The sequence below is a fragment of the Coregonus lavaretus genome (genome assembly GCF_964263955.1).
Source record: "Coregonus lavaretus genome assembly, chromosome: 12".
Lineage (NCBI taxonomy): Eukaryota > Metazoa > Chordata > Actinopteri > Salmoniformes > Salmonidae > Coregonus > Coregonus lavaretus.
The window spans coordinates 47,397,528-47,414,465 of record NC_139999.1 but is presented as its reverse complement, the minus strand read 5'-3'; the positions used below and the strand labels follow the sequence as shown (position 1 = coordinate 47,414,465).

General features: G+C 44.1%; 1 protein-coding gene across 1 annotated transcript in view; it reads right to left on the bottom strand.

The window, feature by feature from the left end:
• The window catches only part of slc2a9l2 (solute carrier family 2 member 9, like 2), a 265,970-nt gene that overhangs the window by 236,033 nt on the left and 12,999 nt on the right, over window positions 1-16,938 (bottom strand). The window contains exon 3 of the mRNA XM_084173878.1: window positions 7,853-7,957. Coding sequence (XP_084030004.1) covers window positions 7,853-7,957 — 105 coding nt within the window. The remainder of the gene's footprint in view (window positions 1-7,852; window positions 7,958-16,938) is intronic.

The window sequence follows — 16,938 nt, the reverse complement described above, 5'->3', positions numbered from 1 at the left end:
ACTGGAGCGGAATCATTGGAATGGTAATAAATATATCAAACACATGATTTCCAGGTGTTTGATGCCATTCCATTTGCGCAGCCACCTGTGAAAGTGCATTTATTAAAGCATTTATGAAAGGGAGCGAAAGGAGCTCAGAAGGGTTGGTGGTGCCTAACATTTCAGGGTGAACAAAGTGGCAACCCTCCTCAGCTGATCCTGTACACTCTTATGGTTATCACATGTAGTCCTCTTAAAAGTGAACTCCGGGGTAAAAAAACAACAAAAGAAGCAAAATAACTCAGCTCTCTTTTTATTCCAACCTGGTCTCAAAGCATTTCGTATTATTCTGTATGTAAATTGGTTGCACTCCTTTTAGTATGATATGTTACGTTTCGTATGGTACAGTGGGGAGAACAAGTATTTGATACACTGCCGATTTTGCAGGTTTTCCTACTTACAAAGCCTGTAGAGGTCTGTAATTTTTATCATAGGTACACTTCAACTGTGAGAGACGGAATCTAAAACAAAAATCCAGAAAATCACATTGTATGATTTTTAAGTAATTAATTAGCATTTTATTGCATGACATAAGTATTTGATACATTAGAAAAGCAGAACTTAATATTTGGTACAGAAACCTTTGTTTGCAATTACAGAGATCATACGTTTCCTGTAGGTCTTGACCAGGTTTGCACACACTGCAGCAGGGATTTTGGCCCACTCCTCCATACAGACCTTCTCCAGGTCCTTCAGGTTTCGGGGCTGTCGCTGGGCAATACGGACTTTCAGCTCCCTCCAAAGATTTTCTATTGGGTTCAGGTCTGGAGACTGGCTAGGCCACTCCAGGACCTTGAGATGCTTCTTACGGAGCCACTCCTTAGTTGCCCTGGCTGTGTGTTTCGGGTCGTTGTCATGCTGGAAGACCCAGCCACGACCTTCAATGCTCTTACTGAGGGAAGGAGGTTGTTGGCCAAGATCTCGCGATACATGGCCCCATCCATATGCCTCCCCTCAATACGGTGCAGTCGTCCTGTCCCCTTTGCAGAAAAGCATCCCCAAAGAATGATGTTTCCACCTCCATGCTTCACGGTTGGGATGGTGTTCTTGGGGTTGTACTCATCCTTCTTCTTCCACCAAACACGGCGAGTGGAGTTTAGACCAAAAAGCTATATTTTTGTCTCATCAGACCACATGACCTTCTCCCATTCCTCCTCTGGATCCTCCAGATGGTCATTGGCAAACTTCAGACGGGCCTGGACATGCGCTGGCTTGAGCAGGGGGACCTTGCATGCGCTGCAGGATTTTAATCCATGACGGCGAAGTGTGTTACTAATGGTTTTCTTTGAGACTGTGGTCCCAGCTCTCTTCAGGTCATTGACCAGGTCCTGCCGTGTAGTTCTGGGCTGATCCCTCACCTTCCTCATGATCATTGATGCCCCACGAGGTGAGATCTTGCATGGAGCCCCAGACCGAGGGTGATTGACCATCAACTTGAACTTCTTCCATTTTCGAATAATTGCGCCAACAGTTGTTGCCTTCTCACCAAGCTGCTTGCCTATTGTCCTGTAGCCCATCCCAGCCTTGTGCAGGTCTACAATTTTATCCCTGATGCCCTTACACAGCTCTCTGGTCTTGGCCATTGTGGAGAGGTTGGAGTCTGTTTGATTGAGTGTGTGGACAGGTGTCTTTTATAAAGGTAACGAGTTCAAACAGGTGCAGTTAATACAGGTAATGAGTGGAGAACAGGAGGGCTTCTTAAAGATAAACTAACAGGTCTGTGAGAGCTGGAATTCTTACTGGTTGGTAGGTGATCAAATACTTATGTCATGAAATAAAATGCTAATTAATTACTTAAAAATCATACAATGTGATTTTCTGGATTTTTGTTTTAGATTCCGTCTCTCACAGTTGAGGTGTACCTATGATAAAAATGACAGACCTCTACATGCTTTGTGAGTAGGAAAACCTGCAAAATCGGCAGTGTATCAAATACTTGTTCTCCCCACTGTATGTATTCATTTGTGGATGTCCATCACCCATTTCATATGATATGTTATGAATTACAATTCGTATTGTATGTTACGAATTTGCTAAAAGTACAATATGTTACGAATTCCAGCTAGGTGCCTAGGTGGCTAACGGTAGCTAACTGGCTAACATTAGCTAGGTTAGGAGATAGGTTAAAGGGTTAGGTGAAGGGTGGAAGAAACACAAAAGAACTGTCAATCTCCCTCGGCCTGGGGCTCCATGCAAGGTCTCACCTCGTGGAGTTGCAATGATCATGAGAACGGTGAGGAATTAGCCCAGAACTACACAGGAGGATCTTGTCAATGATCTCAAGGCAGCTGGGACCATAGTCACCAAGAAAACAATTGGTAACACACTACGCCGTGAAGGCCTGAAATCCTGCAGCGCCCGCAAGGTCCCCCTGCTAAAAAAATCACATATACATGCCCGTCTGAAGTTTGCCAATGAACATCTGAATAATTCAGAGGAGAACTGGGTGAAAGTGTTGTGGTCAGATGAGACCAAAATGGAGCTCTTTGGCATCAACTCAACTCGCCCTGTTTGGAGGAGGAGGAATGCTGCCTATGACCCCAAGAACACTATCCCCACCGTCAAACATGGAGGTGGAAACATTATGCTTTGGGGGTGTTTTTCTGCTAAGGGGTCAGGACAACTTCACCGCATCAAAGGGACGATGGACGGGGCCATGTACCGTCAAATCTTGTGTGAGAACCTCCTTCCCTCAGCCAGGGCATTGAAAATGGGTCGTGGATGGGTATTCCAGCATGACAATGACCCAAAACACACGGCCAAGGCAACAAAGGAATGGCTCAAGAAGAAGCACATTAAGGTCCTGGAGTGGCCTAGCCAGTCTCTAGACCTTAATCCCATAGAAAATATGTGGAGGGAGCTGAAGGTTTGAGTAGCCAAACATCAGCCTCAAAACCTTAATGACTTGGAGAAGATCTGCAAAGAGGAGTGGGACAAAATCCCTCCTGAGATGTGTGCAAACCTGGTGGCCAACTACAAGAAACGTCTGACCTCTGTGATTGCCAACAAGGGTTTTGCCACCAAGTACTAAGTCATGTTTTGCAGAGGGGTCAAATACTTATTTCCCTCATTCAAATGCAAATCAATTTATAAAATTTTTGACATGCGTTATTCTGGATTTTTTTGTTGTTATTCTGTCTCTCACTGTTCAAATAAACCTACCATTAAAATTATAGACTGATAATTTCTTTCTCAGTGGGCAAACGTACAAAATCAGCAGTGGATCAAATACTTTTTCCCCCTCACTGTAGTTAAATGGCATCATTGCCAAAATCCCAAACTATCCCTATAACCCCCTAAGGTCGATGTCCGCGCCCCCGTGGAAAATAATTAGCATATAAAAAAATCCCCATAAAAATCTGTCAGTTTAAGCTAGAGATATCAGTTTTTTGCGTTGGATGCGTCTCAATCCACCGCATCCGCCTATGTCGCACTTCCGTATCTGCTGTGAAAGGTGACAGAGCTAGAGCGTTTGTCAGACCATGAGACATCCCAAAAATCGGTTTTCTCACCAAATCGTCTGTAGCGTCCGAACGTGGCCTATAAACTAATACTCCTCTATGAGACTCTCACGAACGCGATGATGTTCTCAATTTTGCTCTACGACCTCCACAAGTGTCAGGAGACCCGTCTGAAGTCGGTACAGCCGATCTGCCAACTTCTGTCTGTAACGTCCGAACCGTTTGGGCTACACACTAATATGACCCTCTGTGCAAAGGTGGGAAGCCATCTGATTAGATGTTCAGGAGTCTTATGGCTTGGGGGTAGAAGCTGTTTAGAAGCCTCTTGGACCTAGACTTGGTGCTCCGGTACCGCTTGCCGTGCGGGAGCAGAAAGAACAGTCTATGACTAGGGTGGCTGGAGTCTTTCACAATGTTTAGGGACTTCCTCTGACACCGCCTGGTATACAGTGGCTTGAGAAAGTATTCACCCCCCTTGGCATTTTTCCTATTTTTTGCCTTACAAACTGGAATTAAAATTGATTTTTGGGGGGTTTGTATCATTTCATTTACAAAACATGCCTACCACTCTGAAGATGTAAAATATGTTTTATTGTGAAACAAACAAGAAATAATGCAAAGAAACAGAAAACCTGAGCATGCATAACTATTCACCCCCCCCCAAAGTCAATACTTTGTAGAGCCACCTTTTGCAGCAATTACAGCTGCAAGTCTCTTGGGGTATGTCTCTATAAACTTGGCACATCTAGCCACTGGGATTTTTGCCAATTCTTCAAGGCAAAACTGCTCCAGCTCCTTCAAGTTGGATGGGTTCCGCTGGTGTACAGCAATCTTTAAGTCATACCACAGATGATATACTGAGATCATGTGACAGATCATGGATTGAGGTCTGGGCTTTGACGAGGCCATTCCAAGATATTTAAATATTTCCCCTTAAACCACTCAAGTGTTGCTTTAGCAGTATGCTTAGGGTCATTGTCCTACTGGAAGGTGAACCTCCGTCCCAGTCTCAAATCTCTGGAAGACTGAAACAGGTTTCCCTCAAGAATTTCCCTGTATTTGGCGCAATCCATCATTCCTTCAATTTTGACCAGTTTCCCAGTCCCTGCCGATGGTGTTCTCGGGGTGATGAGAGGTGTAGGGTTTGCGCCAGACATAGCGTTTTCCTTGATGGCCAAAAAGCTCAATTTTAGTCTCATCTGACCAGAGTACCTTCTTCCATATGTTTGGGGAGTCTTCCACATGGCTTTTGGTGAACACCAAACGTGTTTGCTTATTTTTTTCTTGAAGCAATGGCTTTTTTATGGCCACTCTTCTGTAAATTACAGCTCTGTGGAGTGTACGGCTTAAAGTGGTCCTATGGACAGATACTCCAATCTCCGCTGTGGAGCTTTGCAGCTCCTTCAGGGTTATCTTTGGTCTCTTTGTTGCCTCTCTGATTAATGCCCTCCTTGCCTTGTCCGTGAGTTGTGGTGCCATATTCTTTCAATTTTTTAATAATGGATTTAAATGGTGCTCCGTGGGATGTTCAAAGTTTCAGATATTTTTTTATAACCCAACCCTGATCTGTACTTCTCCATAACTTTGTCCCTGACCTGTTTGGAGAGCTCCTTGGTCTTCATTGTGCCGCTTGCTTGGTGATGCCCCTTGCTTAGTGGTGTTGCAGACTCTGGGGCCTTTCAGAACAGGTGTAAATATACTGAGATCATGTGACAGATCATGTGACACTTAAATAAAGTCCACCTGTGTGCAATCTAACTAATTATGTGACTTCTGAAGGTAATTGAATGCACCAGATCTTATTTAAGGGCTTCATAGCAAAGGGGGTGAATACATATGCACGCACCACTTTTCCGTTATAGATTTTTTAGAATTTTTTGAAACAAGTTATTTTTTTAATTTCACTTCACCAATTTGGACTTTTTTGTGTATGTCCATTACATGAAATCCAAATAAAAATCCATTTAAATTACAGGTTGTAATGCAAAAAAATAGGAAAAACTCCAAGGGGGATGAATACTCTTGCAAGGCACTGTACTGTATATACAGTATGGAGACTGTTTAATGCCAAAAATATGGGGTTAAATACATGTCAGAAAAACAAACAAATGTTTTCTGATCTTTCTTATATCTCTCAGATATAGGAGAGACACTTGATCTTTTTTTGGGACTATTCATGTATTGAATCTGTTATTCAATGCGTTTGTATCGGCTAATAGCAGTAAGACCCCCCCCAAAAAAAAAATCATCAAAAATATTTGTTATATATTTTTGGGATACTTCAAGGGGTCTTAAAATTCCAAATCAAATAGCTAAATGGTCCTTGGTATGACCTTCTTAAAACAATTTCATATACTGTAGCTTAGTAGAACCACCCCCCGGCTTAGACAGGGCTTAGAATCTGATGGGTGAAGTAGCCCATCATATGAATATGGGTACAAAGCAGGATACCGGTAAGCCCATTCATGTACATTTACATTTGACATTTTAGTCATTTAGCAGACGCTCTTATCCAGAGCGACTTACAGTTAGTGAGTGCATACATTATTTTTTTTATTTTTTCATACTGGCCCCCCGTGGGAATCGAACCCACAACCCTGCCGTTGCAAACGCCATGCTCTACCAACTGAGCTACATCCCTGCCAGCCATTCCCTCCCCTACCCTGGCCTGGACGACGCTGGGCCAATTGTGCGCCGCCCCATTGGTCTCCCGGTCGCGGCCGGCTACGACAGAGCCTGGATTCGAACCAGGATCTCTAGTGGCACAGCTAGCACTGCGATGCAGTGCCTTAGACCACTGCGCCAATCGGGAGACGCGCCACTCGGGAGACATGTAGTCTGAGGGTAGGAGGCATATGGGTTGATTAGCCGGGTAGGTAGGATCAGATGATAAGCCATTTTTGTGAGTAAAGAAACAAATGGTGTGAGTGCATGCGTGCGTGCTGCGTGTGTTTGGAGGGTAGTGGCAGACCCAATAAACCCAAAAAACGATGATGATTACTGATCTTTGTCCATTTACTTTTTGTCGAGCATGGATGGGCAAACTAATCTGGGCCTTGTTTCCCAGCTGCGATGTAATTTAAGCATTACGATGATCGTACAAGATACATAGATATTTACAAGCCAACTGTTTAATAGTGTTTCCCACACAAGCACTTAGGGTGAACCTGTAAGTGCCACAGCTAAAAGCATAGTTGGGGCCATGTTTGGTTTTTCACATGATCCCGTTGGGGGAGCTCTCCAGTTCACTGGTGCTGAAGTCGATGCCACTTGCATAATAAGAAAACACGACTAATAGCCCACATTTCATGTGAAACGTATGGTAGGCCTATACATTTTGCAGAATAGTTTTTATGAATGAAAATAAATAACACAATAATCTACAAACTAAACATTTTCATCATGTAATGTTAATTGATTTCAAGATTTGAACCCCAGGCGTCTTCTTTCCTCCACAGTGCTTTTAGCACACTGCACCTCAATAGAGCTGTCTCAGATAGTTTCCTTTTATACAGTAACTAACCCTCTACTGCACACATTTAGGTTTTTTAGTCTGAGAATTCTTCTCGTGGGAGCCTGTATTTTTTAAGGATAGCCCCATCATTGTGAGTCTGCAATGGGCTCAGGTTGGTGCGAATATGCGCAACATATACACCAACCGACTGTGCGGCTGGATAATTTGAAATATGTATTTGTAACATTTGGACTATTTTTGTTCTTTAGATTATATATGAGGATTCAGCACCCGATCTAAGTTTATATAATGTGGAGTTGAGCACGTTGTTAATCTTTTCATTAAATATTACATTATATAGATCCTATACATTACCCAAATGAAACATTTATCATCGTATGATCATGCCCATTCATACAAAACACGTATAAATTGTTTTAGAACGATATCTTGTGAGTTAAGGCAGAAAAGAAGCCAAACGATGCACTTTGGCTGCTCTGCAAGTGGTCTGGATCACTTATAGATGAGCGAACGTTTTTAAGAGCCACTTTACTAATGAAGGCTCTGAGAAACACCTTGGGTACTAAAGATACACTGTACATCATAAGATGGTTCTAACGATGATCTTAACGCTATGAAGGCTCTGGGAAACGAGGCCCTGGTCTGTTTCCCAAATAGTGGGATTCCCATAGGATCGCAGTTTAGAATATGAACCTTTTACAACTGTATCTAAAGTAACCTGTTAAAAGTTGAGCCATTAAAGTACAGCTGGTCTATTGGACTTCATGGTTTACATTTTTTTGAAGAGTGCTAACAAGGTGTCACAAGGGAAAAGCAATGTTAGGTGACACCTTTAGCTACAGGAGTACATCTGAGGTGACACAATAAATCGACTCACCTGTGCAGGAGCGTTGACGACAGACAGGTTGTAGCCATAGAGATAAGATGACCCAAGGGCACCAAAGAAGGCTGCATTCACCAGACAGGCAGTGATGCGCTGTGGCTAAAAACACACATACCACATTAAGCCATTTCAGAGGTAATGTCATTGTACAGTTGCATTTCATATACATGTACAATCCAATCAAGGTCAGGGTGAGACCCAGGCATATTCTTGCAAGGACAATCCATTGATCTATCTAGGCCTCCCCCGAATGTCCTAGAGAGAGAATGTTACTGCTTTAAAACCAACCACCAGGTCAAGTCAATGCCAACCCATGGATAATAAGCACATGTGCAACGTGCCAAGGGTTAGGGCCTGTTGAGTAGACAGATCAGCTGTATGTGTATGAGAATAGAATATTGTATTACCGTCACTGTGACAGGATGCAGTGTACCCACCCCCCCCAAAGGGATGATCAAACTTTGCAGCTTTTACAAATGTATCCAGTTATAGCTAAATATAGTACAGTTAGCCTAAAGCTCTTCATTCTATTGTCATCTCAATTTAATCAGTGTATCATTAGGCTACATCACAACCTTTTGGCTGCTTATTCATTCTGGGTAACCCACTCCTTACAGCCATGTTTTAAATCCCTATAGAGATTAAACAACTGAAAACTAATCCTAACAATGCATGTGGATGAGTCACTCTTGATTATTGCACAGGTACAATAGATTGGTGGTTATATAGTTGTCTTCGAATAATACAAATGAAAAGGTTCCTCACAGTCATCTGATCAGCAAGTGAAACCCCAGAAAAATGTTTGCAGCAAATCAAATCGTTGCTCCTCTCTGTTTTTGACTGAACTCAAATGAATTTCACACGCCTTCTTCATCTCTAAGAACAATACTCATCTACTTTTTGAGAATAAATATATCTGAATCTCAGGAGCATGAATGGATTTAGATCCAGGGTTAAAATACATTGTATCATTCACCCAGGCAACCAGCCTCTACTGTGGGTGACTGAACAAGACCAAGGCACAGTGTAGTACAAAGAGCCATTGTGAGGAAGGAGGAGAGTGCTAACAAGTGCACTTGGGCTAATATTTCAATTGGATCTGACACAGAGACTTTCTAGGTGTGTATGGAATTAAATTACATTCCAATAGAAGGTTCAGAATCTGTTAATGTTTTTCTCATTACAGTGAACTAATTTCTCGTGAAAATGTTGCTTGTGGTTGCAATATAATTAGGCAAAGAGTAATTGCTTCACTGCAACATGGGAACAGATGTTTCTAATGTGACTGTTGCATCAAAAAATAAACGCTGCTTGCTGAGAGGAGGGAGAAGTTTAAATAAGTTCATTACTGCACAAGTAGTCAACTACATTCTCCATTGACTATGAGTTACATTTTGAAATTAAAACACAATTTGCAGCACTTCAAACTTTGGGGTTGCCCATCATTACATCATTACAGTGCATTATTGAAACTATTATTAATTAATTTGCGCCTAGTATTATATTATGATTATAACGTGATCTTGATTTTATTCACTGTAAAGGCAGTTGTAGGCCTATGCATTGGAGGAAACGATTGACTGTCAATTATAACATCCCCATAATTAGTACAATAATAACCTGTGATAGAGAGGTGGGACATGTATAATAAAACCATGTGTAACAGGTTTTATTCTGTGTTATAGCTAGTAGATAAGGATGACACCAACACAGCTGTCTGGATGGAGCTGAGTAACATTAGCTAGCTAGCTATATTATTTACTGCCAGCATGTAGCTATTAAAAAGGAAAACAACAGCCTTCAGTTCAATTTATCAACTGCATCCACGCCTGTTGGATAAAGCAATAACCCTCAGTGCATGACCAGTGAAAACACAATGAATACTTGTTTTACAAAAGGAAAAAACAGCATACCGGTAGCTAAAATGCTAGGTAGCTAAGCTGCATTGCTAGCAAATTGCTAAAAACAACACAGAGCTAGCTAGCTATAGAAGCTCGTGCTCAAGATTACAGGGAACATTCCATTAAGCTTGAGTACAAAATAACATTCTAAAACAGAATTCCAACATAAATAAAGTTGACAATATTGTATCTATTTTTAGTGGACATAGAGTGATATTTACACAATGTTATTACAGAATAAGCAGAGCAGAAAAACACATAGACCTACCTTTCTCCAACATGTGCAGAAGGAAAGAGAAAGTGAAATGGGAGATGCACAAGGTTCAAGGTGGGAAATGGACCAAACCATTCTACAGTTTTTGATCGACAATTGTTCTTATACCAGCTCTGCTAAATTCAGCTGACAGATAAATATTTGCATGGATTTTAGAAATAACCAACATAGTCATGGTAAAATAACAAGGCAATACCAAATATACCGAAACAAAATAACCCCTAAAGTGACCTGATTGACCAGTCCACTAACCACCTGCTGAATCAAATTAGTGGCATATATCTGGTGTCAAAGGGAAGGCATACCTCTGGTGTGATTTTGTAGACTGCATGGGACCACTAGGGAAGGGTGTATGGTATTTTTTACTTAACACTTATTTTTCTTAAAACTGCATTGTTGGTTAAGGGAATAACTCGCAGCAAAGGAGGATGACCAAAAACAGATGACGAGACAGATCAGGGGTGAATAATGCTATTTTTCAGAGAAACAGACTGTCACAAACGACATAATAAGTACGGTATCTGTGACTGAGAGAATGGTTTTAATAGAGAGGAAGATGAGGAGCCTGCTCACAGGAAAACCACAAAGAAAGTCCATCAACTGGTGTGATGGGAGGTTGGGGAGAGGTCAATGTCTCCTGTTCCTTACATGAGCCAAAATTACAATATTTTATTCAGGCTTTCTTTTTAACCTTTTTGACAACTACACCGCACAATAAAAAGCAGGTTTCATGTACATCTACAGTATATATTGCCAACATCCAAAAGTAAAAAATAAGAAACAGTCTTCCTGTGGCTCCATATGACTCTCCACAGTGTGCATTAGAGGCAATATTTTTCCTATCTACTGTAGTTATTATCTTAATGAGATAATAGAGGTGCAGATACGTCAGCAACAAACAATGACACTGAACATTTCCATGGAAATTTAGCATGACAAGGGGGGTGTCATCGCTCGTGAGATGCTTGTTGTAATAGTCAGAAACATTAATACATTTCTCATGTTGGTATTTTTGGAGGGTGAATTTAGTTTTGGTTTTCATATCTTGCTAAAATAGTCTGGTAAAGATGTTAAATAGTTTCAGTTAAATGTATCTGAGGTATCTGAGGTTTATTTCAACAGTATTTCCATCAATCCCCTCTGAACACAACGAGTCTCTGAAATGTGATAGGCTGAAGTTTCAGAAGGACAGGATGTGGCAAGAGCCTTTCCACCCTGCTGTGGTGTATGTGTGTGTGTGTGTGTGCATGTGTGCACTCGTGCACCTGTTTGTAGGATACATAATAATAATAATAATAATATGCCATTTAGCAGACGCTTTTATCCAAAGCGACTTACAGTCACATGACAGCATACATGTACTGGTTGGTATGTGATCTGTAGACTGTCTGTGACTGCTGCAGGAGAATGTAGACATCTTTGTCCCCCTCACAGTAGAACTGACCACAATACAGAGAGTCTGGATGCAAGAGCAAAAATATCAATGTCCTTGACTACCTGTAGTCCATAACACCAATGGTTGGTTTCCCAGACCCAGATTAAGCCTACCACTGGAGTAAAATACGTAAATTGGCCATTGAACATGCTTTTTAGTCCAGGACTAGGCATAATCTGTCTCTGGGGAACCGGCCCAAAGAGGTTCTGTTTGACAATGTAGTTATATGGACTGAAACAAACATTTAGGGAAAATAGCACCTTGATCTTCACCAATGGCCTGAAAACGGGGGCATAGAAAACAGTACATATATTTGGGATGATCTTGAATAATTAAGATCAAAATCAAATAATGTAAAATACTAACAAAGACGAGGGAATGGTTGAAGTCAATATATTCTGCATGCTTTTTTGTTTTACAGAAGAGAGCATTTCAAACAGAGCAAAAATTATAATTCACATTATAATTCACATTTCCCGCTGCTGCAGGATTATATTCCTGCTGTAGCAAACTGGCTCAAATTAAGATCCTACATCTGTAAGCTTGTGAGATCATGATGGTCAAACAAGGCTAATCTCCCATGTTAACTGGATAAAAAAATGGTAATACAAAATGATATTCTCACACCATTTTCATCTTAACTACTCCGCAGTCATTGGACTAAAATGCTAGAATGTGACCTACATTCAGGACTCCCTAGCTGCCGAGTTCATCCATCCTTCTGCCTCCCCTGCCGGCGCAGGATTCTTCTTTGTGGAGAAGAAGGACAAAACCCTGTGCCCCTGCATCGACTAACTGGGCCTCAATGACATCACGGTGAAGAACCGCTACCCACTACCACTCATCTCCTCAGCCTTCGAGCCGCTCCAGGACGCCAATGTGTTCTCCAAGCTGGACCTACGGAACGCCTACCACCTGGTGCGGATACGGGAGGGGGACGAATGGAAGACTGCCTTCAACACGGCCAGCAGTCACTACGAGTATCTGGTCATGCCATTGGGCCTTACCAATGCTCCAGCTGTGTTCCAGGCCCTGGTTAATGATATTCTCCGCGACATGTTGAACCGGTTCATCTTCGTCTACCTCGAAGGCATCCTCATCTTCTCCCGCTCCACCCAACAACACGTGCTCCACGTCCGACACGTCCTCCAACGCCTCCTGGAGAACCAGCTTTTTGTGAAGTGGAGAAATGCGAATTCCATCACTCCACCATCCCCTTCCTGGGCTACATCATCACTGCAGGGAGTGTACAGATGGATCCCGGGAAGGTGAGAGCGGTGGTGGATTGGCCCCAGCCTACGTCCAGAGTGCAGCTGCAACGTTTCCTGGGATTCTGCAACTTTTATCGCACTTTATTCGGGGTTACAGCACCCTTGCTTCCCCCGTCTACACTCACCTCTCCCAAGGTTCCGTTCACATGGTCCCAAGCTGCTGACCGGGCATTCCGGGACCTCAAACACCGTTTCACCACTGCTCCCATCTTGGTTCATCCTGACCCATCCCGCCAGTTCGTGGTGGAGGCCGATGCTTCGGATGTCGGAGTGTGGGTGGTCCTGTCCCAGCGTTCGGCCCTGGACCTCAAGTTACATCCCTGCGCCTTCTTCTCCAATCGCCTCAAAACCATGGAGAGGAATTACGATGTGGGGAATCATGAGCTTCTCGCGGTGAAGAGGCGTTGGAGGAGTGGAGGCACTGGCTGGAGGGGGCTGAACATCCGTTCATTGTGTGGACAGACCACAATAACTTGGAATATCTCCGCACTGCCAAGCGTCTCAATTTCAGGCAAGCTAGGTGGGCCCTGCTTTTCACCTGGTTCAACTTCTCCCTCTCATACCGACCGGGACCCAAGAATGTCAAGCCAGATGCGCTGTCATGCCGCTATAGCCCCGCGGCTACATCCCCGGGAAGCAGGTCCGGCAGGCACAGCATTCCCAGAGTGGTACTCATAATATATTACTGAGTACCACTTTCCATATTTTCAAGCATAGTGGTAGCTGCATCATGTTATGGGTGTGCTTGTAATCTGCAAGGACTAGGGAGTTTTTCAGGATAAAAAATAAACGTAATGGAGTTGAGCACAGGAAAAATCCTAGAGGAAAACCTGGTTCAGTCTGCTTTCCACCAGACACTGGGAGATCAATTCACCTTTCAGCAGGACAATAACCTAAAACACAAGGCCAGATTTACACTGGAGTTGCTTACCATGAAGACAATGAATGTTCCTGAGTGGCCGAGTTACAGTTTTGACTTAAATCTACTTGAAAAACTATGGCAAGACCTGAAGATGGTTGTCTAACAATGATCAACAACCAATTTGACTGAGCTTGAACAATTTTGAAAAGAATGTTGCACAATTCAGGTGTTAAAAGCTCTTACAGACTTACCCAGAAAGACTCGCAGCTGTAATCGCTGCTAAAGGTGCTTCTACAAAGTATTGACTCAGGGGTGTGAATACTTATGTAAATTAGATATTTAACTTTGTCATTATGGCGTATTGTGTGTAGATGGGTGAGATCTTTTTAAAAATCAATTTTGAATTCAGGCTGTAACAACAAAATGTGGAATAAGTCAAGAGTATGAATAATTTCTGAAGGCACTGTAGATAGGGGTAAAAGGCAAACAGGATAGATAATAAACAGAGTAGCAGCAGTGTATATGTAGAGTGTAAAAGAGTGTGACAGTGTGAGTGTGTGGCGTCATTGCATGTGTATGTGTGTCACGCCCTGACTCTGAGGACTTGTATTTGTTGAGTCAGGGTGTGTATTTTCCGTATTGTGTGTTGCTATGTTGATTTCTATGTTTTAGATCTAGCATGTGCAGATCTATGTTGGCCGGGGTGGTTCCCAATCAGAGGCAGCTGTAGCTCGTTGTCTCTGATTGGGGACCATACTTAGGCAGCCTTTTGGCACCTGTTAGTTGTGGGATCTTGTTCCGTGTAAGGTATGTTGTTTGTATGCTACCTTGGACTTCACGTTTCGTTTGTTGTTTTGTCGTGTGTTTAGTCGTTAATAAACATGAATGCATATCACGCTGCGCCTTGGTCCTTCTCGTTCGTAAACGATCGTGACAGAAGATCCCACCAATCCTGGATCAAGCAGCGTGACGAGGAGAGAGGATGGACTTGGGAGGAGATGAGCGAGAGTCTGGCAAGAGGGATGGAGGCCATGATCACGGGGGAGAGATAATCCCCCAAAAAATTTAGGGGGGGGCTCACGCCCTGGACGACGAGGCAGCAGGAGGCCGCGATAGAGCGGTTCAGCTGTTTAGCAGAGGAGGCCACCAAATTAGGGGGGTCATTGGTTCAGAGGGAGCAGAAGGAAAGTGTAGAGGCACGGCGAGAGGAGCTGGTTAGGCAGCAGAAGGAGCGGGGTTTAATGAAGGAACCCAGTCCCGCTCCTCGCACCAATCAAGTGTTGCGTGTCGCCAGTCCGGTCCGGCCCGTTCCTGCTTCCCGCACTAAGCCAGTGGTGTGTGTTCCCAGTACGGTTCGGCCCGTTCCTGTCCCTCGCACCAAGTCAGTGGTGCGCGTCGCCAGCCCGGCCCGGCCTGTTCCTGACCCTCGCACCAAGCCAGTGGTGCGCGTCGCCAGCCCGGTCCGACCTGTTCCTGTCCCTCGCACCAAGTCAGTGGTGCACGTCGCCAGCCCAGTCCAACCTGTGCCTGTCCCTCGCACCAAGCCAGTGGTGCGCGTCGCCGGCCCGGCCTGTTCCTGCTCCCCGCACCAGGCCAGTGGTGCGCGTCGCCAGTCTGGTACGGCCCGTTCCTGCTCCCCGCACCAAGCCAGTGGTGCGCGTTGTCAGCCCAGTCCGGCCCGTTCCTGCTCCCCGCACCAAGCCAGGGGTGCGCGTCATCAGCCAGGTCCGGCCCGTTCCTACTCCCCGCACCAAGCCAGTGGTGCGTGTGTCCAGTCCGGCACGGCCCGTGCCTGTTCCACCGGTGCCTGGTCCGGCACCGGTCAGCTGCTCCACTCCGGAGCCAGTGCAATCCGCTCCACCGGGGTCCAGTCCAGCTCCGGTCAGTGGCTCCACTCCGGAGCCAGAGCAGTCCGCTCCACCGGTGCCTGATCCAGCTCCGGTCAGCGGCTCCACTCCGGAGCCAGAGCAGTTCGATCCACCGTCGTCAGGTCCAGCTCCAGTCAGCGGTTCCAGTCCAGACCCAGACGCCAGCCCCTCTCCAGGTTCGGGGTTTCCCACACCAGGGTCCAGGGGCGCAACGGGGAGGTGGAGAGTAAGTGGTGGTCACACCCGGAGCCGGATCCGCCTCCGAGGCGGAATGCCCACCCGGCCCCTACCCTGTTATGTTTATGTGGTGCGGTTGGAGTCCGCACCTTTGGGGGGGGGGGGGGGGTACTGTCACTCCCTGACTCTGAGGACTTGTATTTGTTGAGTCAGGGTGTGTATTTTCCATGTTGTGTGTTGCTATGTTGATTTCTATGTTTTAGATCTAGCATGTGCAGATCTATGTTGGCCGGGGTGGTTCCCAATCAGAGACAGCTGTAGCTCGTTGTCTCGGATTGGGGACCATACTTAGGCAGCCTTTTGGCACCTGTTAGTTGTGGGATCTTGTTCCGTGTAAGGTATGTTGTTTGTATGCTACCTTGGACTTCACGTTTCGTTTGTTGTTTTGTCGTGTGTTTAGTCGTTAATAAATATGAATGCATATCACGCTGCGCCTTGGTCCTTCTCGTTCGTAAACGATCGCGTGCGTGTGTGTGTGTGTGTCCGTGTGCATGTGTTTGAGTGTCAGTGTGTGCATAGAGCCATATTGTACATTAAGGAATATCTGTCTGGGTCCATCCGGATCACACATGGTAATATAGCTTCTTAGAATAGGTGGTTATGTAACCAGCTATTAGAAGCACTCTGAATTGTGGATAACCCACACCACATCACATCCAATATCTGATTAGCACATGTAATTGGGTCATGGTGGAGAATAATCAGAATGAACCTTGTTATCCGAAAGTGTACTGTAACATGACATAGGTCATTGAGATTACGTGTACACATACAGTGCCTTCAGAAAGTAGCCAAACCCCTTGACTTTTTCCACATTTTGTTGTGTTACAGCCTGAATTTAAAATGGATTAAATTACATTTTTTGTCACTGGCCTACACACAATAAATACCCCATAATGTCAAAGTGGAATTCTGTTTTTTGACATTTTTACAAATTAATAGAAAATGAAAAGCTGAAATGTCTTGAGTCAATAAGTATTCAACCCCTTTGTTATTGCAAACCTAAATAAGTTCAAGACTAAATATTTGCTTAACAAGTCACTTAAATTGCATTGACTCACTCGTTGTGCAATAATAGTGATTTTTAAAATGACTACCTCATCTCTGTACCCCACACATAAAATTCAGGCTGTAACACAACAAAATATAGAAAAAGTCAAGGGGTGTGAATACTTTCTGAAGGCACTGTACAACCATGACCCACATTGGTGTCAGGAGCACCCATAACCTCA